Source organism: Anomaloglossus baeobatrachus, chromosome 12, assembly GCF_048569485.1.
Source record: "Anomaloglossus baeobatrachus isolate aAnoBae1 chromosome 12, aAnoBae1.hap1, whole genome shotgun sequence".
Classification (NCBI taxonomy): Eukaryota; Metazoa; Chordata; class Amphibia; order Anura; family Aromobatidae; genus Anomaloglossus; species Anomaloglossus baeobatrachus.
The window spans coordinates 56,388,498-56,411,883 of NC_134364.1; the positions used below are offsets into that span (position 1 = coordinate 56,388,498).

Sequence of the window (23,386 nt, forward strand, 5' to 3'; positions counted from 1 at the left end):
CAGGTCATGATGGAAGGCACAATATGCTTGATGGTTACTGGTCATGATGGAAGGCACAATATGCTTGATGGTTACAGGTCATGATGGAAGACACAATATGCTTGATGGTTACAGGTCATGATGGAAGGTACAATATGCTTGATGGTTACAGGTCATGATGGAAGACACAATATGCTTGATGGTTACTGGTCATGATGGAAGACACAATATGCTTGATGGTTACAGGTCATGATGGAAGGCACAATATGCTTGATGGTTACTGGTCACGATCGCTGGTACAGAACACCTGAACATTCTAGTACTGTAGGACTAAAAATGACACAAAACCTGATAAATCTTATGAGGTCGACTTGCCACATAGACTAAGTGATGGCACATCCCCCTTCATAACACAACACATCTCCAGACAGGACTCACCATTGTCCTATAGATGACTTTTCCATTGTTGAGGACGCAGTCAGTCCTCCCCCTATACTGACCGTCCAGACAGACTTTGCTAAGCTGTTCTCTCCCACACCGGAGGTACTTTCAGCGCAATACCCTCTTTATTCTATCCATTTTTCTGTGACTTTCTAGACCTTCTTACACAGTTTGGTGATAGCCCTTCCAGGACTCCACAGAGCTGTAGATAATCCAGAGAGCAGGGTTTTCTCATGCACATTGTCACTGTCGCTGGCCACCGGCTCACCAAATCTAACCCAGGACTAATGTACAAAGGCCGATAACAGGATCACCAGGTCATCAGATCAGGGCTGCACCAAGAAATCCCTACCAATCCCTAGGAGGAATGGACGGCTCAGAAACCGCTTTCTAGTGATCCTTGGGTCTCAGCCATGTGGGCTTCAGAGATCTGTTGATTATCTGTGTAGAGGCAAGAAATGTCGATTGTGTAGACACAGCATTAAAATCCCAGGACATGTTCTGTTATTGTGATCATTCATATTCCTTGTCTTCTCTGCTGCTTCATTCAGACATCAGTCATTTTTCTTGTACCTGAAAAAAAAATTGAATTGGCTTCATTCAATTTTCAGTTTTTACCATCGATATTTCATCAGTTATTCCTGTATACAATATATATATATATATATATATATATATATATATATATATATCCTCCACAATATATGGAATAAAGCTAGGATACCATGAATGATAAAGATCATATAATGAGCAGCAGTATTCAATGTCAAGTAGCATCTGCAAAAGCCAACAAAGTTTTAGGGTGTATAAAAAGAGACATTGGATCCCTTGATCCCAACATATTATTACCCCTCTATAAATTTCTTTTAAGGCCACACACACACACACACACACACGTACACACACACACACACACGTACACACACACGTACACACACACGTACACACAGACACACACACGTACACACGTACACACACACATACACACACACGTACACACACACACACACACACACCACAGAAAATAGGTTATTTGAATAAAGACTCCCCCCCACACGCTCTTGTTCACCAATTGAATGAATTAAAAAGAAATCATGGAAGTTCCGATGTATGTTGCACGACACCCATCAATTCCTATGGAGCTTCGTTTTGAGAACGTTCTCAGAACAAGGCTCCATAGGTCAATCCCGATCAGTGGCGGGCACAGGCATGAGAAATTCCGGGTCTGCCGCTAACCGCGAATGATCTATGGAGCCCCCATACTCAAAACGTTCTCAGAATGAAGCTTCATAGAAATCGAAATCCTGAAAGTTCCAATGTAATCCAATAGCGTAATGCCACGCCCATGGGGCATTACGCTATTGGATTACATTGGAACTTTCAGGATTTCTGTTTAATTAATAAATTGGCAAATGGCGGATTGTGGGTGAGTCCTTATTCAAATAAACTATTTTAGTCGTGTGTGTGTGTGTGTCTTTTTTTAACTCTACACTTGCCGGGTTAGTAAAGAGGGTGTCTGTAACGCCTGCCTGGATACACAGACTCAGATGGGCTGTAACGGGGAGGCTCGAGGGACGCCTCGACCAAGTAGGACCCCCAGAACTCTGAAACCCTTTAAACCCTATACAGGGATTTGGAATTACACAGGGAACTGGAGTTCACTACCTGTGGAAGGCTGCAGTCCGATGAGAGAAGTAGTCAGGCAGGGTCAAACCAGGAATAGCGGAACAGGGACAGAATCGGCAGGCAAAGACGTAATCAGAAAACGTAGCAGAGGTCAGATCCGGGTTGGGCAGCGAGGTACAAAAACAGTAGGCAGAAGAGTAGTCAAAACACGCAGAAGTCAACACAGGAATCACCAACAGAATAGGACGTAACAGGAGCCAGGAAAATCAGAACTATATCTGGCAGTAATCATGTGACAGGAGGGGAAATAAGAAGGGTGTGGTGTCTTCCCATTGGCTGTAGCTGAACGCTGGCAACTTCAGCTGGAAAACACATGCCACCCACAGTCAGCCAGCGGTACTGCAGATCCCAAGCTAACCCAGCCCAGTGGATGATTGGAGCCTGCGCCCACTGGTGCTGCTGGCATCGACTTCTCTCCCATCACCAGCACCATCCACGGCAGGAACACGGCGTCGCCTGGCGATCGGAGCAGAAGTCGCTGGAGCAGACTCCAGCGGTGACGTAACAGTGTCTGATTGACCCCTGGGCTTGATGCCAGCTGTCACTTCACAGCTGACATCAACCCCAAAATTATTGCCCCGATTGCCACTGCACCAGGCCAATCGGCGGGAAGAGCTGAGGCAAAGCTCCAGAATTGGCGCATCAAATGGATGCACCATTTCTGTGGAGACTATGGGCTGCTATTTTTAGGCTGAAAAGGGCCAAATAATCATGGGTCTTCCCAGACTAATATTACCAGCCCACAGCTGTCTGCTTTACCTGCACCGGTTATCAAAAATAGGCAGGAGCCCATTAATTTTTTATTCTTATTGTTCACAGCAGCGTACAGGTATCTTACGCACGCAATAAAGCTTGTTGACTGGTTGTGCTGCAGCCTTTCCGAACTTCGAACTCGGACACAGACTTTTTTTTTTTAAAAAAAGTCCATGTTCGAGCTCTAGCCCGGACACCCGGTGTCCAATACAAACCCCGAATTTTGCTCATCTCTATCGATGACCCTGAAAATGTGCAACATACACACTGTCAGGATTCCCCTCTATTTCCAGCTTAAGTGGCCAATCATATAATCTTGGAATAATAATAATTTCCACAATTGGATGTGTTTATAAAAAATGTTCCTGTGCTGAAATAATCTTATATATATGTGTCCCTGCTATGTACTGTGCAGTGGCCGTGTCTGACCGTACAGGGACATGGTCTGATCATACCACATCTTCTGGACCAGGGGAGGACACAAAAGAGTATACAGACAGCACAGCATGGGATCATAGCTGAATCTTTGGTGAGGTAAAACATTTCTCTGTTTTTTAAAAATGTTCAAAAGTAGAACTAAAAAAATAAGCTCTCATATGGCTATATTTAAGGAAAAAAAATGTATTTCTCTCGGAAGAAAGGAAAGAATAAAACGAAATGAAGAACGGGTGAAGGGGTTAATTTGGTATCAAACCAATATCATGGCGACCGGCTCCAGTGGAGGCGACAAGTCAGTCCTCTGTGGCATAGCTAGCTGTATTAGGGCGACATCTAGCGGTGAATTTCCAGAATGACGTCGCGTGTATGGCTAACTGTAGACTGGGTTTGTAGTCACGCGAGATTTGTAGCGGGAAGTGTCCGGCGGCAGCGCCGCTGTGTGCAGGCCGTGACTGGGGCCGGCTGGAGGCTGCTCCGCTCTCAGCACATGTGAGGGTTAGAGTCGCCAGCAGTCACCATGAGCAGCCGGGTGTGTAAGAGCTGCGGCTGCACGGACATAGATGTGGACGCGGCCCGCGGAGATGCGGTGTGCACGGGCTGCGGATCGGTGCTGGAGGACAACATCATAGTGTCCGAGGTGCAGTTCGTAGAGACCGGAGGCGGCGGCTCCTCGGCGGTGGGACAGTTCGTGTCCTCAGAAGGTGAGAGACAGACTGAGGAGGCACGGGCACTGCCAGAGAAGGGGGGCACTGCCGGGAGAAGCCTGGAGAAGGGGGGCACTGCCGGGAGAAGCCGGGAGAAGGGGGGCACTGCCAGGAGAAGCCGGGAGAAGCCTGGAGAAGCCTGAAGAAGGGGGGCACTGCCATGAGAAGGGGGACACTGCGGGAGAAGCCTGGAGAAGGGGGGCACTGCCGGGAGAAGCCGGGAGAAGGGGGGCACTGCCAGGAGAAGCCGGGAGAAGGGGGGCACTGCCAGGAGAAGCCGGGAGAAGCCTGGAGAAGCCTGAAGAAGGGGGGCACTGCCAGAGAAGGGGGACACTGCCGGGAGAAGCCTGGAGAAGGGGGGCACTGCCGGGAGAAGCCGGGAGAAGGGGGGCACTGCCAGGAGAAGCCGGGAGAAGGGGGGCACTGCCAGGAGAAGCCGGGAGAAGCTGGAGAAGCCTGAAGAAGGGGGGCACTGCCAGAGAAGGGGGACACTGCCGGGAGAAGCCTGGAGAAGGGGGGCACTGCCGGGAGAAAGCCGGGAGAAGGGGGCACTGCCAGGAGAAGCCGGGAGAAGCCTGGAGAAGCCTGAAGAAGGGGGGGCACTGCCAGAGAAGGGGGACACTGCCGGGAGAAGCCTGGAGAAGGGGGGCACTGCCGGGAGAAGCCTGGAGAAGGGGGGCACTGCCGGGAGAAGCCGGGAGAAGGGGGCACTGCCAGGAGAAGGGGGACACTGCGGGAGAAGCCGGGAGAAGGGGTGGGCACTGCCAGAGAAGGGGGGCACTGCCGGGAGAATCCGGGAGAAGGGGGCACTGCCAGGAGAAGCCGGGAGAAGCCTGAAGAAGGGGGGCACTGCCAGAGAAGGGGGACACTGCCGGGAGAAGCCTGGAGAAGGGGGGCACTGCCGGGAGAAGCCGGGAGAAGGGGGGCACTGCCGGAGAAGCCGGGAGAAGGGGGGCACTGCCGGGAGAAGCCGGGAGAAGGGGGGCACTGCCGGGAGAAGCCGGGAGAAGGGGGCACTGCGGGAGAAGCCGGGAGAAGGTGGGCACTGCCGGGAGAAGCCTGGAGAAGGGGGGGCACTGCCAGGAGAAGTCGGGAGAAGGGGGGCACTGCCAGGAGAAGTCGGGAGAAGGGGGGCACTGCCAGGAGAAGCCGGGAGAAGGGGGGCACTGCCGGGAGAAGCCTGGAGAAGGGGGGGCACTGCCAGGAGAAGGGGGACACTGCCGGGAGAAGCCGGGGGAAGGGGGGCACTGCCGGGAGAAGCCGGGAGAAGGGGGCACTGCCAGGAGAAGCGGGGAGAAGGGGGCACTGCGGGGAGAAGCCTGGAGAAGGGGGGGCACTGCCAGGAGAAGGGGGACACTGCCGGGAGAAGCCAGGGGAAGGGGGGCACTGCCGGGAGAAGCCGGGCACTGCCGGGAGAAGCCAGGAGAAGGGGGGCACTGCCGGGAGAAGGGGGACACTGCCGGGAGAAGCCGGGAGAAGGGGGGCACTGCCGGAGAAGCCGGGAGAAGGGGGGCACTGCGGGAGAAGCCTGGAGAAGGGGGGGCACTGCGGGGAGAAGCCTGGAGGAGGGGGACACTGCCGGGAGAAGGGGGGGCACTGCCGGGAGAAGCCTGGAGGAGGGGGACACTGCCGAGAGGGGACGGAAGGGGGGGCACTGCCGGGAGAAGGGGGGGCACTGCCGGGAGAAGGGGGGGGGGGCACTGCCGGGAGAAGCCTGGAGAAGGGGGGCACTGCCGGGAGAAGCCTGGAGAAGGGGGGGCACTGCCGGGAGAAGCCTGGAGAAGGGGGGGGCACTGCCGGGAGAAGCCTGGAGAAGCCTGGAGAAGGGGGGCACTGCCGGGAGAAGCCTGGAGAAGCCTGGAGAAGGGGGGGAGACTGCCGGGAGAAGCCTGGAGAAGGGGGGCACTGCCTGGAGAAGGGGGGGCACTGCCGGGAGAAGCCTGGAGAAGGGGGGGGCACTGCCGGGAGAAGCCTGGAGAAGGGGGGGCACTGCCGGGAGAAGCCTGGAGAAGGGGGGGCACTGCCGGGAGAAGCCTGGAGAAGGGGGGGCACTGCCGGGAGAAGCCTGGAGAAGGGGGGGCACTGCCGGGAGAAGCCGGGGAAGGGGGGGCACTGCCGGGAGAAGGGGGGGGCACTGCCGGGAGAAGCCTGGAGAAGGGGGGGCACTGCCGGGAGAAACCTGGAGAAGGGGGGGCACTGCCGGGAGAAGCCTGGAGAAGGGGGGGGCACTGCCGGGAGAAGCCTGGAGAAGGGGGGGCACTGCGGGAGAAGCCGGGGGAAGGGGGGCACTGCCGGGAGAAGGGGGGGGCACTGCCGGGAGAAGCCTGGAGAAGGGGGGCACTGCCGGGAGAAGCCTGGAGAAGGGGGGGCAACTGCCGGGAGAAACCTGGAGAATGGGGGGGCACTGCCGGGAGAAGCCTGGAGAAGGGGGGGCACTGCCGGGAGAAGCCTGGAGAAGGGGGGGCACTGCCGGGAGAAGCCTGGAGAAGGGGGGGCACTGCCGGGAGAAGCCTGGAGAAGGGGGGGCACTGCCGGGAGAAGCCTGGAGAAGCCTGGAGAAGGGGGAGACTGCCGGGAGAAGCCTGGAGAAGGGGGGCACTGCCTGGAGAAGGGGGAGCACTGCCGGGAGAAGCCTGGAGAAGGGGGGGGCACTGCCGGGAGAAGCCTGGAGAAGGGGGGGGGCACTGCCGGGAGAAGCCTGGAGAAGGGGGGGGCACTGCCGGGAGAAGCCTGGAGAAGGGGGGGGGCACTGCCGGGAGAAGCCTGGAGAAGTGGGGGGCACTGCCGGGAGAAGCCTGGAGAAGGGGGGGCACTGCCGGGAGAAGCCGGGGGAAGGGGGGCACTGCCGGGAGAAGCCTGGAGAAGGGGGGGCACTGCCGGGAGAAGCCTGGAGAAGGGGGGCACTGTCGGGAGAAGGGGGGGCACTGCCGGGAGAAGCCTGGAGAAGGGGGGGCACTGCCAGGAGAAGGGGGACACTGCCGGGAGAAGCCAGGGGAAGGGGGGCACTGCCGGGAGAAGCCGGGCACTGCCGGGAGAAGCCAGGAGAAGGGGGGCACTGCCGGGAGAAGGGGGACACTGCCGGGAGAAGCCGGGAGAAGGGGGGCACTGCCGGGAGAAGCCGGGAGAAGGGGGGCACTGCCGGGAGAAGCCTGGAGAAGGGGGGGCACTGCCGGGAGAAGCCTGGAGGAGGGGGACACTGCCGGGAGAAGGGGGGGCACTGCCGGGAGAAGCCTGGAGGAGGGGGACACTGCCGGGAGAAGGGGGGGCACTGCCGGGAGAAGGGGGGGGGCACTGCCGGGAGAAGGGTGGGGGGGCACTGCCGGGAGAAGCCTGGAGAAGGGGGGGCACTGCCGGGAGAAGCCTGGAGAAGGGGGGGCACTGCCGGGAGAAGCCTGGAGAAGGGGGGGCACTGCCGGGAGAAGCCTGGAGAAGCCTGGAGAAGGGGGGGCACTGCCGGGAGAAGCCTGGAGAAGCCTGGAGAAGGGGGGGCACTGCCGGGAGAAGCCTGGAGAAGCCTGGAGAAGGGGGAGACTGCCGGGAGAAGCCTGGAGAAGGGGGGCACTGCCTGGAGAAGGGGGGGCACTGCCGGGAGAAGCCTGGAGAAGGGGGGGGCACTGCCGGGAGAAGCCTGGAGAAGGGGGGGGCACTGCCGGGAGAAGCCTGGAGAAGGGGGGGCACTGCCGGGAGAAGCCTGGAGAAGGGGGGGCACTGCCGGGAGAAGCCTGGAGAAGGGGGGGCACTGCCGGGAGAAGCCTGGAGAAGGGGGGGCACTGCCGGGAGAAGCCTGGAGAAGGGGGGGCACTGCCGGGAGAAGCCGGGGGAAGGGGGGCACTGCCGGGAGAAGGGGGGGGCACTGCCGGGAGAAGCCTGGAGAAGGGGGGGCACTGCCGGGAGAAACCTGGAGAAGGGGGGGCACTGCCGGGAGAAGCCTGGAGAAGGGGGGGGCACTGCCGGGAGAAGCCTGGAGAAGGGGGGGCACTGCCGGGAGAAGCCGGGGGAAGGGGGGCACTGCCGGGAGAAGGGGGGGGCACTGCCGGGAGAAGCCTGGAGAAGGGGGGGCACTGCCGGGAGAAGCCTGGAGAAGGGGGGGCACTGCCGGGAGAAACCTGGAGAAGGGGGGGCACTGCCGGGAGAAGCCTGGAGAAGGGGGGGGCACTGCCGGGAGAAGCCTGGAGAAGGGGGGGCACTGCCGGGAGAAGCCTGGAGAAGGGGGGGCACTGCCGGGAGAAGCCTGGAGAAGGGGGGGCACTGCCGGGAGAAGCCTGGAGAAGCCTGGAGAAGGGGGAGACTGCCGGGAGAAGCCTGGAGAAGGGGGGCACTGCCTGGAGAAGGGGGGGCACTGCCGGGAGAAGCCTGGAGAAGGGGGGGGCACTGCCGGGAGAAGCCTGGAGAAGGGGGGGGGGCACTGCCGGGAGAAGCCTGGAGAAGGGGGGGGGCACTGCCGGGAGAAGCCTGGAGAAGGGGGGGGGCACTGCCGGGAGAAGCCTGGAGAAGTGGGGGGCACTGCCGGGAGAAGCCTGGAGAAGGGGGGGCACTGCCGGGAGAAGCCGGGGGAAGGGGGGCACTGCCGGGAGAAGCCTGGAGAAGGGGGGGGCACTGCCGGGAGAAGCCTGGAGAAGGGGGGCACTGTCGGGAGAAGGGGGGGCACTGCCGGGAGAAGCCTGGAGAAGGGGGGCACTGTCGGGAGAAGGGGGGGCACTGCCGGGAGAAGCCTGGAGAAGGGGGGCACTGTCGGGAGAAGCCTGGAGAAGTGGGGGGCACTGCCGGGAGAAGCCTGGAGAAGGGGGGGGCACTGCCGGGAGAAGCCGGGGGAAGGGGGGCACTGCCGGGAGAAGCCTGGAGAAGGGGGGGCACTGCCGGGAGAAGCCTGGAGAAGGGGGGCACTGTCGGGAGAAGGGGGGGCACTGCCGGGAGAAGCCTGGAGAAGGGGGGCACTGTCGGGAGAAGGGGGGGCACTGCCGGGAGAAGCCTGGAGAAGGGGGGCACTGTCGGGAGAAGCCTGGAGAAGGGGGGGGCACTGCCGGGAGAAGCCTGGAGAAGGGGGGCACTGCCGGGAGAAGCCGGGAGAAGGGGGGCACTGCCGGGAGAAGCCTGGAGAAGGGGAACACTGCCGGGAGAAGCCTGGAGAAGGGGGGGGCACTGCCGGGAGAAGCCTGGAGGAGGGGGACACTGCCGGGAGAAGGGGGGGCACTGCCGGGAGAAGCCTGGAGAAGGAGGGCACTGCCGGGAGAAGCCTGGAGAAGGGGGGCACTGCCGGGAGAAGCCTGGAGAAGGGGGACACTGCCGGGAGAAGCCTGGAGAAGGGGGGGCACTGCCGGGAGAAGCCTGCAGAAGGGGGGGCACTGCCGGGAGAAGCCTGCAGAAGGGGGGGCACTGCCGGGAGAAGCCGGGGGAAGGGGGACACTGCCGGGAGAAGCCGGGGGAAGGGGGACACTGCCGGGAGAAGCCGGGGGAAGGGGGACACTGCCGGGAGAAGCCGGGGGAAGGGGGACACTGCCGGGAGAAGCCGGGGGAAGGGGAACACTGCCGGGAGAAGGGGGGGCACTGCCGGGAGAAGCCTGGAGAAGGGGGGGCACTGCCGGGAGAAGCCTGGAGAAGGGGGGGCACTGCCGGGAGAAGCCTGGAGAAGGTGGGGCACTGCCGGCAGAAGCCTGGAGAAGGGGGGGGCACTGCTGGCAGAAGCCTGGAGAAGGGGGGGCACTGCCGGGAGAGGCCTGGAGAAGGGGGGAGAAGCCTGGAGAAGGGGGGGCACTGCCGGGAGAGGCCTGGAGAAGGGGGGGCACTGCCGGGAGAGGCCTGGAGAAGGGGGGCACTGCTGGGAGAAGGGGGCATGCCGGCCGGGAGAAGGGGCACTGCCGGGAGAAGCCTGGAGAAGGGGGGCAGTGCTGGGAGAAACAGTGCTCAGAGCTGAAGTTGTCACTGATCTCATATGTCTTGTATATTGTGCCAGGGGCTATGTACTGTGGGCAGCTGGGCACAAGGCGGCCTGTGTCCAGAGGGCAGGAGCGGGGGGGATTGCTGGCCTGTGTCCAGAGGGCAGGAGCAGGGCATTGCGGCCTGTGTCCAGAGGGCAGGAGCGGGTGGGCACGGTGGCCTGTGTCCAGAGGGCAGGAGCGGGTGGGCACGGTGGCCTGTGTCCAGAGGGCAGGAGCGGGTGGGCACGGCGGCCTGTGTCCAGAGGGCAGGAGCGGGGGGGCACGCCGGCCTGTGTACAGAGGGCAGGAGCGGGGGGGGGGCACGGCGGCCTGTGTACAGAGGGCAGGAGCGGGGGGGCACGGCGGCCTGTGTCCAGAGGGCAGGAGCGGGGGGGGGCACGGTGGCCTGTGTCCAGACGGCAGGAGCGGGTGGGCACGGTGGCCTGTGTCCAGAGGGCAGGAGCGGGGGGGCACGGCGGCCTGTGTCCAGAGGGCAGGAGCGGGTGGGCACGGCGGCCTGTGTCCAGAGGGCAGGAGCGGGGGGGGCACGGTGGCCTGTGTCCAGAGGGCAGGAGTGGGGGGGGCATGGCGGCCTGTGTCCAGAGGGCAGGAGTGGGGGGGGCATGGCGGCCTGTGTACAGAGGGCAAGAATAGAATAAACCTGGCTCAACCGTGTTTAGGAGGTGCTCTGAAGTAAAACAGTAACAGAATATAGTAAGATAACTTCGGCACTCAAGGGTAATGGAAATTCATAGACAAAAAGATTTGTGTACTTATTTTATTGTGAGAAAAGAATTTTTTGAAAATAACTTTCCTATATGTTACCAACGTTTCGGCCTATACAAAATGGCCTTAATCACGGTGATAGGAATCTGTGTATGTATAAAATAATCACAATCAGTAGTGTACAGAGAAATACAAAATCACAAAAGTAAATTCTTGGTACAGAGGGTATACATCCATGTCAAGAGAAAAAAGACGAGCACAGCCGTACCCATCAGAAAAACAACTCAATATTCAGTGTGTTTTTTTTCAATAGCAATAGCTCACACTCCAGTGACATTTAATCTGGTGGACACACCTGAATATCTACATACATGCATGTTTCAAGAAATTGTGATAAATATTTCCAGCAACTCTCGTTTTGAAAAAAAAAAACCCCACTGAATATTGAGTTGTTTTTCTGATGGGTACGGCTGTGCTCGTCTTTTTTCTTTTTACATGGATGTATACCCTCTGTACCAAGAATTTACTTATGGGATTTTGTATTATTCATTGTTATCAGATTTTGTATTTCTCTGTACACTGATTGTGATTATTTTATACATACACAGATTCCTATCACCGTGATTAAGGCCATTTTGTATAGGCCGAAACGTTGGTAACATATAGGAAAGTTATTTTCAAAAAAATCTTTTCTCACAATAAAATAAGTACACAAATCTTTTTGTCTATGAATTTCCATTACCCTTGAGTGCCGAAGTTATCTTACTATATTCTGTGTACAGAGGGCAGGCAGGAGTGGGGGGCACGGCGGCCTGTGTGCAGAGGGCAGGCAGGAGTGGGGGGCACGGCGGCCTGTGTACAGAGGGCAGGCAGGAGTGGGGGGCACGGCGGCCTGTGTACAGAGGGCAGGCAGGAGTGGGGGGCACGGCGGCCTGTGTACAGAGGGCAGGCAGGAGTGGGGGGCACGGCGGCCTGTGTACAGAGGGCAGGCAGGAGTGGGGGGCACGGCGGCCTGTGTACAGAGGGCAGGCAGGAGTGGGGGGCACGGCGGCCTGTGTGCAGAGGGCAGGCAGGAGTGGGGGGCACGACGGCCTGTGTGCAGAGGGCAGGAGCGGGGGGCACGGCGGCCTGTGTGCAGAGGGCAGGCAGGAGTGGGGGGCACGACGGCCTGTGTGCAGAGGGCAGGCAGGAGTGGGGGGCACGACGGCCTGTGTGCAGAGGGCAGGCAGGAGCAGTGGGCACGGCGGTCTGTGTCCAGAGGGCAGGAGTGGGGGGCACGACGGCCTGTGTGCAGAGGGCAGGCAGGAGCAGGGGGCACGGCGGCCTGTGTCCAGAGGGCAGGAGCGGGGGGCATGGCGGCCTGTGTCCAGAGGGCAGGAGCGGGACACAGTGGCAACAGTAGGACAGGATGCTATATGGTGTGGGCAGTCGCCCCTCGTTCTCCTGGTACCCCGCTGTATGAGGTGTTGGGTGGTTGCTTCCATCCTGAGTGAATTCTTATTTTAAATCTGATGAGACATGGGCGATGATGAAATTGAAGAGCAGTCGCCCATCGCACACGCCGGCCGTCTGGAAGGCTGGTTGCTATGAGCGACTGCTCCAGGTTTTCATAGGCGTTCACAGACAGGGGGCGCAGCTGTGCACATACAGTCATTGTATAGATTGCTGTGATGAATCTCTGTGATGTAATAATAATAGTGTCTATGATGAGCTCTGTACATTATCTGCACCGAGTGTTATTTAGTCACAGTATAACTTGTGCATTGTCGGAGACCTGTGGATTTCCTGTCTGGTTTGTTGTACACTGGTTACTATGTGGTTACAGCACCTGGAAACCAACAAAATCTGCCTGTGTATAACACGGACGTGGCTGAAGGTGGCTGGACCCTATAGACAGCTATGGGCTGAATGCTTGCCCTTCTGACAGCGCGCTCTGGACTGTGCACATGCTGGCTCTGTGCCGCGGGGGGGCCCGCTCTGTGCCGCCCAGCGTTGCAGAGGTGACGTCACAGATACAGTGTACATGGCCATTGCAGTCAATCACTGAGCTCAGTGGTGATGCTTTTGTTGGAGGCATGAACCACCGGCTCAGTCATTGGTTGCAGTGATCATATCTGATATACTGATGTCACTGCTGCAGTCTGTCACCAGTGACTGGGTATTGCTGGATATTTTCTAAATCAGTAACACTGAAACAAGAAAGTTTTGTTCCTGGATAACATTTTAAGGCTATGTGCGCACGTTGCGTATTTGCATGCAGTTACGCTGCGATCTGCACCGCAGCGTAACTGCCAGCGTCCCCAGCACAATCTATGAAGATTATGCAGGAGCCGTGCGCACGTGGCGTATTAGAGTGTAGCGATTCGGCTGCTGCCCGAAGCGCGCATTCTAAGAAATGACATGTCTCTTCTTTCCTGCGCTCTGCATGCAGCCCCCGCTCTGTCTATGGGAGGGGCTGCACTCAGAGCGCATGGAATCGGCTTTTTTCATTACGGACTCTTTCTGCAGCAATTTGAAGTGCACGTGTGCTGTTCAAATCGCTGCAGAAATTTCTGCAGGGCAGAACACTACGTGCGCACATAGGCTGAAAGGGAATGTGTCATCAGAAAATAATCTATTGTTTAGTTTAGATTTTTATGCAAAGTTTTTTTTTAAAAAACAAACAGGGAAAAAAACTGTGATTCCCGCGTGCTGCTGCAGAGTGAAAACAAGGGTGTATGATCTCAGGATCTTTAGGCTATGTGCGCACGCTGCGTTTTTGGCTGCTAAAAACGCACAAATGCATAAAAATGCGCAAAAAACGCATTGGTAACAACGCATGTGTTTTTACCGCATTTTGGTGCATTTTTGGCTGCGTTTTGCTGCATTTTTGATCTGTGCGGTTTTCTGCGGTTTTCCAATGCATTGCATGGGGAGAAAGCGCAGAAAAACGCAGGAAAGAATTGACATGTCCATTTTTTATTTTTTTTTTAAGCTAAAAAAGGCAGCTTTAAAAAGAGTGTTGTGCGGACAGCAAAAATGAAAACTCATAGACTTTGCTGGGGAAGCAAAGTCATGCAGTGTTGAGCCCAAAAACACAGTGAAAAATGTGCAAAAAACGCCGCGAAAAATGCACTGTGTGCACATAGCCTTAGCCATACATCGCATTTCATCAGGTCAAATCTGACTTTGAAACGCATTGTATGACTAAAGATTCAGAGAACACGCACTCTTGTGTTCACTCTGTGCCAGCGCCTGGGAATCACCGCTCTTTTTTCTGTTTGGGTTGAATCTGTTTCTCCCCAGCGGTGTGTGGGTCGGTAGTCGGAGCAGCAGCCCTGCATTCTTACTAGTGCAGAGTTGTGCCAATCACAGCGTCCGGGGCCGTGGAGCGGCGGGCCGTCCGGGGCCGTGGAGCGGCGGGCCGTCCGGGGCCGTGGAGCGGCGGGCCGTCCGGGGCCGTGGAGCGGCGGGCCGTCCGGGGCCGTGGAGCGGCGGGCCGTCCGGGGCCGTGGAGCGGCGGGCCGTCCTTGGCTCACTGTGTTCCACTTTGGAAGTAACACACTTGGAGCACCTTTTCTCTTCTTTTAACAATAGTATTTTTTACTTTTTATATTACAATATATATTTAAAGAATATCTTAACATCTTGCACTTTTCACACAAGGCTACAAGGCCTAATATTAGACTCCTACTTCCTTCACATGGGCATTAGTAGCAATAGACTGACTCTTACTCTACTTGTTTTTCTAGAAGCATTATTTGGGCATAGTCTAATCTGGGAAAAAGCTCATTCTATGTGAGGAGGTGAGCTGTTCCATCTCCTATTATGAATGGTGGATCCTGTTATCTAATGTATATAGATATGTTAGCAGTCATTGTACAAGAGGAGTTGAGCTGTGATATCACCTATTCTGAATGGTGGATCCTGTTATCTACTTTATATCTAGGTGTTATCCGTCATTGTACAGGAGGAGGTGAGCTATGACACCTATTTTGAATGGTGGCTCATATGTTATCAGTAATTTTACTGGAGGGGAGGAGGGGAGCTGTGACATCACCTATTGTGAATGATGGATCCCGTTCTATCTATTGTATATAGAGTTATCACTCATAGTAAAGGAGGAGGAGGTGAACTGTGATCTTGTGAATGGTGGATCCTGTGTTATCTTTTGTATATAAAGGTGTTATCACAGCTCACCTCCTCCTGTACAATAACTGATAACACCTATTCTGAATGTTGTTTTCTACTGTATACAGAGGTGTTACCAGTCATTGTACAGGAGGAGTCCTATGATATAATTTATTTACTGTATAGGTGCAGTATCTGACTGTGATACTCTCTGTGATGATAATGAGACTGCTGATAAGTTATCTGTACAGAATAGGAAGTGAGTCTAGTATTTGACCTACAGTAGTAGCTAGTGTGAAAATTGAAAGATGCCTTTTTATTTTTTTAAACTTTCATATTGAATCTATAAACCTGCTGTGACATTCCCCAATGTTTTGTTATCGCAGACTGCACTTCTCTCTGCAGTGAAGAGCGGATTCCGCCTACAGACGTGTCTTTTCGGCATATTTTGGGTGGTGGTGCCTGTGATGAAGCTTTATGAATGTTTTGATTTCCTGCCTGATTTGGCAAATATGGACACAAAATGAAATGTGAACATAGGTTTAGCAGGGCAGGCCTTCTGGTGTTACCCAGTGACAGCCAAAGCTGCTTGTCAAAAATTAATCGTGAACTAGTGTTGTTAAAAACGCTCGTTACCCAATTATCTTGCAGTGTAAACAGGCTGCCGATCACCCGATGAATGAGCAAAACGCTTGTCCATCAACTGAAATGATCATTTGTGCAGCGGAAAAGTCGTCATTGTCTCGCACTGCCACGTAGTGTACGCACCGAGCCAGGCACGTGGTGTACGCACCGAGCCAGGCACGTGGTGTACGCACCGAGCCAGGCACGTGGTGTACGCACCGAGCCAGGCACGTGGTGTACGCACCGAGCCAGGCACGTGGTGTACGCACCGAGCCAGGCACGTGGTGTACGCACCGAGCCAGGCACGTGGTGTACGCACCGAGCCAGGCACGTGGTGTACGCACCGAGCCAGGCACGTGGTGTACGCACCGAGCCAGGCACGTGGTGTACGCACCGAGCCAGGCACGTGGTGTACGCACCGAGCCAGGCACGTGGTGTACGCACCGAGCCAGGCACGTGGTGTACGCACCGAGCCAGGCACGTGGTGTACGCACCGAGCCAGGCACGTATCTGCTTTGGTAAACAGGCCGTGAGAAGGGACATCCAATTGGTAAAAGTTTACTGGTTTGCAATTGTTTTCTGCCTCCAGACAATCTGTATGAATGCTGCTCTGTTCGTAAATATCTTGCTGTGTAAAAAATTGGCCTTTTTACTCCCACAAAAAAAAGTGTTTAATTTGAAAAAGTAGTCATTAACCATTAGCTAAATAGGGATGATTGCCGCGCTGCCATGAGGAGCAGACAATAGGTCACCAGTGATTTATTTCAACATATTATTATTATTTATTTATAGAGCACCATTGATTCCAGGGTGCTGTACATGAGAAGGGGTTACATATAGAATACATATAAAAGTTACACTAGACAGACTGGTACAGAGGGAAGAGGACCCTGCCCTTTTACATTTTATAGGATTTTGGGGAGGAGACAGTAGATGGGGTGTAGGTTGGGAGGCAGCTCTGGCACGGTGGTGAGGCGGCAGCTCTGGCACGGTGGTGAGGCGGCAGCTCTGGCACGGTGGTGAGGCGGCAGCTCTGGCACGGTGGTGAGGCGGCAGCTCTGGCACGGTGGTGAGGCGGCAGCTCTGGCACGGTGGTGAGGCGGCAGCTCTGGCACGGTGGTGAGGCGGCAGCTCTGGCACGGTGGTGAGGCGGCAGCTCTGGCACGGTGGTGAGGCGGCAGCTCTGGCACGGTGGTGAGGCGGCAGCTCTGGCACGGTGGTGAGGCGGCAGCTCTGGCACGGTGGTGAGGCGGCAGCTCTGGCACGGTGGTGAGGCGGCAGCTCTGGCACGGTGGTGAGGCGGCAGCTCTGGCACGGTGGTGAGGCGGCAGCTCTGGCACGGTGGTGAGGCGGCAGCTCTGGCACGGTGGTGAGGCGGCAGCTCTGGCACGGTGGTGAGGCGGCAGCTCTGGCACGGTGGTGGTGACGCGGCAGCTCTGGCACGGTGGTGAGGCGGCAGCTCTGGCACGGTGGTGGTGACGCGGCAGCTCTGGCACGGTGGTGGTGACGCAGTGAGGTCATTGAAGATTATAGGCTTTTCTGAACAGATGAGTTTTCAAGTTGCGTTTGAAGCTTGTGAGTTTAGCAGATAGTCTGAAGTGTTGAGGCAGCGAGTTCCAGGAGACTGGGGATGCTCGGGAGAAGTCTTGGAGGCGGTTGCATGAGGAGCGAATGAGAGAGGAGGAGAGAAGGAGATCTTGGGAGGACCAGAGGTGACGTGTTGGAGTATAGCGAGAGATTAGTTCAGAGATATATGGAGGATATATGGACAGCTTTGTAGATCAGTGTTAGTAGTTTGAATTGGATACGGTGGAAGATTCGGAGCCAGTGGAGGGACTTGCAGAGGGGAGAAGCGGGGTGGTATTGAGGAGAGAGGTGGATCATTCGGGCAGCAGAATTAAGGATGGACTGGAGAGGGGCGAGCGTGTTAGCAGGGAGGCCACAGAGGAGGATGTTGCAGTAATCCAGGCGGGAGATTGAGGGCATGCTCTAGCATTTTTGTAGATTGAGAATTGAGGAAAGGACGGATTATGGAAATATTTTTGAGTTGAAGACGGCAGGAGGTGGTGAGGGATTGGATGTGTGGTATGAAGGACAAGGCAGAGTCAAAGGTCACTCCGAGGCACCAAACTTTGGGTGCTGGGGAGAGCATGATGTTATTTATTGTAATAGATCAGGTGGAGAGTGTAGGTGAGATCGAGGAAAGATGATTAGTTAAGGCTGCTTTCACACCTCCGGTTTCTGCAATGCGGCACAATCCGGCACTTTGCAGGAAAATCGCAACTGTTTTTTTTTTTTTTTGCTGCCGGTTGCATTTTTTCTGCATAGACTTTAATTAGTGCCGCATTGTGCCGCAAGGCCTTGCGTTCCATCCGGTTTTTGCCGCATGCGGCAGATTTAGCCGATGCGGCGGCCGGATGGAACGTTGCCTGGCACGTTTTTTCGTGCGGCAAAAAAAAAGCGCATCGCGCCGCATTCGGCTGATGCGGCGCATTTTTCAATGCATGCCTATGGCGGCCGGATGCGGCGCGATGCGGCAATAACCGCATCCGGCCGCCGCATGCGGTTTTTGCCACTGCTCATGCTCAGTAGCATGCCGCAAGCGGCAAAAACCGGACTGGCCGCAAAGGGAAAACTTATGCAAAGGATGCGGTGTGTTCACCGCATCCGTTGCATAGCTTGTACAGCCGGATTGAGCCGCACAGCTCAAGCCGGATGTGTGAAAGCAGCCTCAGTTTTTCCACATTGAGCTTTAGGAAGCGAGAGGAGGAGGAGGATATAGCTGATAGACACTCCGGGATTCTGGACAGCAGAGATGTGACATCTGGGCCAGAGAGGTAGATCTGAGTGTCATCAGCGTATAGGTGGTACTGGAAGCAATGGGACTTTGAGTTGTCCCAGGCCAACAGAGAGAGGGTGGGATGAAGAGGTTGTGTGGGAGACACTAAAAAGACAATGCTGCTCCTTCTTCAGGAAAGTGTGCTCAGTACTCATAACTAGTGATGAGCGGGCACTACCATGCTCAGGTGCTCAATACTTTTACCTAGTGATGAGCGAGCACTACCATGCTCGGGTGCTCTGTACTCGTAACTAGTGATGAGCGGGAACTACCATGCTCGGGTGCTCAGTACTCGTAACTAGTGATGAGCGGGCACTACCATGCTCTGGTGCTCTGTACTTGTAACTAGTGATGAGTGGGCACTACCATGCTCGGGTGCTCTGTACTCGTAACTAGTGATGAGCGGGAACTACCATGCTCGGGTGCTCAGTACTCGTAACTAGTGATGAGCGGGCACTACCATGCTCTGGTGCTCTGTACTTGTAACTAGTGATGAGCGGGCACTACCATGCTCGGGTTCTCAGTACTCATAACTAGTGATGAGTGGGCACTACCATGCTCGGGTGCTCAGTACTTGTAACTAGTGATGAGCGGGCACTACCATGCTCCAGTGCTCAGTACTTGTACCTAGTGATGAGTGGGCACTACCATGCTCAGGTGCTCAGTACTCGTAACTAGTGATGAGCGGGCACTACCATGCTGGGGTGCCCTGTACTGGTAACTAGAGATGAGCGAGCACTACCATGCTCCAGTGCTCAGTACTTGTAACTAGTGATGAGTGGGCACTACCATGCTCGGGTGCTCGGTACATGTAACTAGTGATGAGCGGGCACTACCATGCTCGGGTGCTCAGTACTGGTAACTAGTGATGAGCGGGCACTACCATGCTCGGGTGCTCAGTACTTGTATCTAGTGATGAGCGGGCACTACCATTGCTCAGGTGCAAATTTTTGACACAACACGAACCATTGTGATAAATTTGTAGCATTATAAAAAATGGTCTTTTTCAGATAAAAAAATAAATCTGCACTTCACATCAGGTTATGGGTGTAAACCCAAATTAGTTTGGTTACCTTTGATAGAGGGCTCTGACCCTTGCCTTTGTATAGACACGCTACTTATAAAAAGTTAGAGAAAGTTAGGGATATTTTGCATTCGGGTGAAATTTCTGTAAAACGTAAAAAGTTCATGGTAGAGTGATATTTTATCATCATAGTCAGGGATTTTAGTAGAAGCAGCAAGGGAGATTTTCTCATATCAAATAATTTATTGAAACAAAAGCCATCACCAGTGGTGGGTATACCACCAAAGAAATGTCAATGTCTCAATAACTTGTCATGTGTCTGAGCATCAATTACAGCCAACGACGCCACCTGCTGGTCACAAGTGGAGTTATTTGCCTGTGGAGGTGGCATACCACTCTTCTTGAAGGGCGGCCCTCAGGTCATTGAGGGGTCATTCCGTGTCAAGTGGACCAGTTTTAAAAATCGTCCCCTCTCGACGTTCTCCGATTTTGCTGAAAATTTATAAGGATGTACATGTATGTTTGAAAAGAGGTTCTGTAAATTTTTAGGGCCAGATCTCAAATACATTGGGCACTGTTGACCTTTCACTGGAGGTTCCACCAAGCCTGCGGCTTCAGCTAAAGGGATTTTGCAAACTTTGGCACATAGCCATTAGAGTTCTATACTGGCTATGATGCTGAAATTTGGCATACTAGCTCAACTTTTGTTGCTAAACACGAAAAAACTATTACCGGCTATGACAAAACAATATTTCGGCCGCAATTTTGTGTCAAAGTAGCTTGCAAAACGCCTCGCATACAATTTATGCCAAACTTTGCCCATATATAACTCAAGACCAAAAACCAATAGTAACTGGTGCTTTGCCCTGTACACCAAACATCTACATGACTTTGCATTGCTGCAATATCACGGTCAAAGCATATGTATTTGTGGAAATATTCCCACCCACATATGATGAAAAACTTAAAAAAAACGAATTTTACCTATTTTTAGGTCAAATTTCCCAAAAAGGGTCCCCCTAAAATATATTAATTCTGTTATCATTTGAAAGAGCACATTTTTCTCTACAAGGATCATTGGGGTTTTTTTTTGGAGTCTCTCCATTTAAGAAAAGAAAAATGCCACTGAACATGGTGTTATTTATTAATACGCAATGAATGCTAACTGCACTATTCAAACCCTTGCGTTGGTCCATGGTGGTTATACCACAACCAATTCACTAAGAATTGGTCTTATAATCCTATTAAGAATTGTAATAATGCTGTCTTTCGAGAATTGGCAGCCCCTTCGCCTAGGAGCCATGGCCGATAGCCGTGCAAGGCAAGTCGCGGGTGGTCTCTTTATCGCAGGTTCCAAAGCCTGAGGGTGGGTGTCTTTGCCTAGGATCCCAAGCCTAATATTGGGTATCTTTTGTTGGTTCCCAAGCCATAATGTTCAGTCTAAGTAAGTGGTCTGGAATTGTTGCTGAATTTGCAACATAATGGGTTCAGAGAAGCTGTATTGTCGGCCCATTGCTGTTGCAGCTGGTGCTGGAATTATTGCAATGATGGACTGCTCGGGAATCCAGCATGTATCATTTCTCACAGGCCAGTGAAAGAAGCTAGCTGCTCCATGAGGATGCATAAAATGTATTAATGCATCATGGTCGTCGACTGAAATTTCAGAAATATTTCCAATCCACCAGTTCCTATGGTAAATGCAGGCAATGTATTGCCCTGGCTGGAGGTTTGCAATTGGCACAAAAGGCATTTCTGATCTGACAGATCCATCTACATGGGCAATGAAAGATGAAGGGTCATTTGACACCCTTGAAATGCCAATCTTTTTGTCATCAATTTCATTCTCCATCACTAAAAAATAAATAATATATGCATTAAAATGTAACAATAGTCAATAGGTTTATAGGTTTTTGATTATAATAGACATTGCTAGCAACAATACAACTCTGTAACATGTGATAAGAATCTGAAAATCAAACACAAAATCAATGCATTACGTGCATACATAACACCATGTTCAGTGGCATTTTTCTTTTCTTAAACTGAGAGACTCCAAAAAAAACCCCAATGATCCTTGTAGAGAAAAATGTGCTCTTTCAAATGATAACAGAATTAATATATTTTAGGGGTACCCTTTTTGGGAAATTTGACCTAAAAATAGGTAAAATTCGTTTTTTTTAAGTTTTTCATCATATGTGGGTGTGAATATTTCCACAAATACATATGCTTTGACCGTGATATTGCAGCAATGCAAAGTCATGAAGATGTTTGTTGTACAGGGTAAAGCACCAGTTCCTATTGGTTTTTGGTCTTGAGTTATATATGGGCAAAGTTTGGCATAAATTTTATGCGAGGCGTTTTGCAAGCTACTTTGACACAAAATTGCGGCCGAAATATTGTTTTGTCATAGCCGGTAATAATTTTATCGCGTTTATCAGCAAAAGTTGAGCTAGTATGCCAAATTTCAGCATCATAGCCAGTATAGAACTCTAATGGCTATGTGCCAAAGTTTGCAAAATCCTCTTAGCTGAAGCCACAGCCTTGGGGGGGGGGCTCCAGTGAAAGGTCAACAGTGCCCAATATATTTGAGATCTGGCCCTAAAAATTTACAGAACCTCTTTTCAAACATACATGTACATCCTTATAAATTTTCAGCAAAATCGGAGAACGTCGAGTGGGGACCACTGGTCCACTTGACACGGAATGACCCTGAGGTTCTGGGGGTACAGAGTTACGGCCTCTACACGGCATTTCAGCTGATCCCTTAGGTTTTCTAGGAGGTTCAGGTCTGGAGAAAGTGCAGCTGTTCCATTTGAGGTTCCCCAGTCTCCAGCAGCTGTTCTCTAAGGATGTGACCTCGATGAGCTGGAGCATTGTCTTCCATGAAGATGAAAATCAGCCTGTTCATGGAGAGGTGCAATGGCTGGGTTAATGCTGTTATTTCAGTAGTAGGGGCTGACACTGTACATTCGCACAGTGTAGGGCCATTCTGAACTAACTAGACACTGCGGCCCATACTGAAACACAACCACAACCAAAGGGTCATCTGGTGATTAGTAGCTGATGCATAGCGCTCTCCTTGACGTCACCAACATCGTTGTCTGCCATTATTTCTGCTTAGTATGGATTGACTTTCATCAGTGATCTGCACTGAGGCCTCTTGTCCAGCATAGTTGACGGCTGTGCCTAGTGGTGTGATCAGGTACCTTGCAGATTGTCTAGGACACAGACCACGCTGATATAAACAGTTTGAAATGGTCTGACATGACACTTGGTGCCTCTTGCCTCCCCTTAAATGGGCCTGGAGTTGTGTGACATTCATCATCTGGCTCTGAAGGGCATTGTTCACAATGAAGTGGTCATCGGTGTGGGCTGTGGCCAAAGGACGTCCACTTCAGTGCCTTTTCCAGTCTCTTCTCTGACTCTTCTAGTCTCTTTGTATCTCTGTACAACCTGCTGGTGACACTCTAAGCTTAGTGGCCACTACCTTCTGAGAACATCCTGTTTGAAGCCTCACAATGGTGCGGTACTGCTGATCAATTTAGGTGTCGTCTTGGTCTCATGATGTCAAAATGTGAACAGCAGGATAAGGAGGACGGTTTAATGACAATTCTAAGTTAACCCCAAAATTTATTGGGTGATTCATGGATCAAACACCTGTTGTGAATTTTGCCTTTAAGCTTCGTTTTAGAGAATTGCAAGTTGTGCAAAAAGTCCTGAAACATTGAACAATTGGACTTGAGCATACAAAAGATTAGAGAAGGTTACATTAAGGTCACCTGAAAAGGTTAGAGGGTATTGTAGGGTCATCCTGAAATTTCACCAGAACACCAAATATCACTAACGTTTTCTGAGTAATGTACATGTAGTTTGTTGGCTCCTATGTTTTATGGAAAATAATTGTCTTGACACCTTTTTGGCACGGTTATAGTGGCAAAACCCACTTTTTCCTATGCCTTTTTTCTGCAGAATAGCATTAAAAACATACTTTTGCTACATCCCACATCTAATATATAAAGCGGAGTGTATGTGTGTACGTGTGTGTGTATGTCCGCTAAAGGAATCTGCACCGTCGCATTTACAATCATAAAATGTTGCACAGACGCCTCGTGACCCAGGGAAAGTCGTAGACTGTTTTGACAGAAAA

General features: G+C 53.5%; 1 protein-coding gene across 1 annotated transcript in view; it reads left to right on the top strand.

The window, feature by feature from the left end:
- Nucleotides 1-3,698: 3,698 nt before the first annotated feature.
- The window catches only part of BRF1 (BRF1 general transcription factor IIIB subunit), a 358,870-nt gene continuing 339,182 nt past the window's right edge, over nt 3,699-23,386 (top strand). Inside the window, exon 1 of the mRNA XM_075330967.1 lies at nt 3,699-3,998. Coding sequence (XP_075187082.1) covers nt 3,815-3,998 — 184 coding nt within the window. The 5' untranslated portion in view covers nt 3,699-3,814. The remainder of the gene's footprint in view (nt 3,999-23,386) is intronic.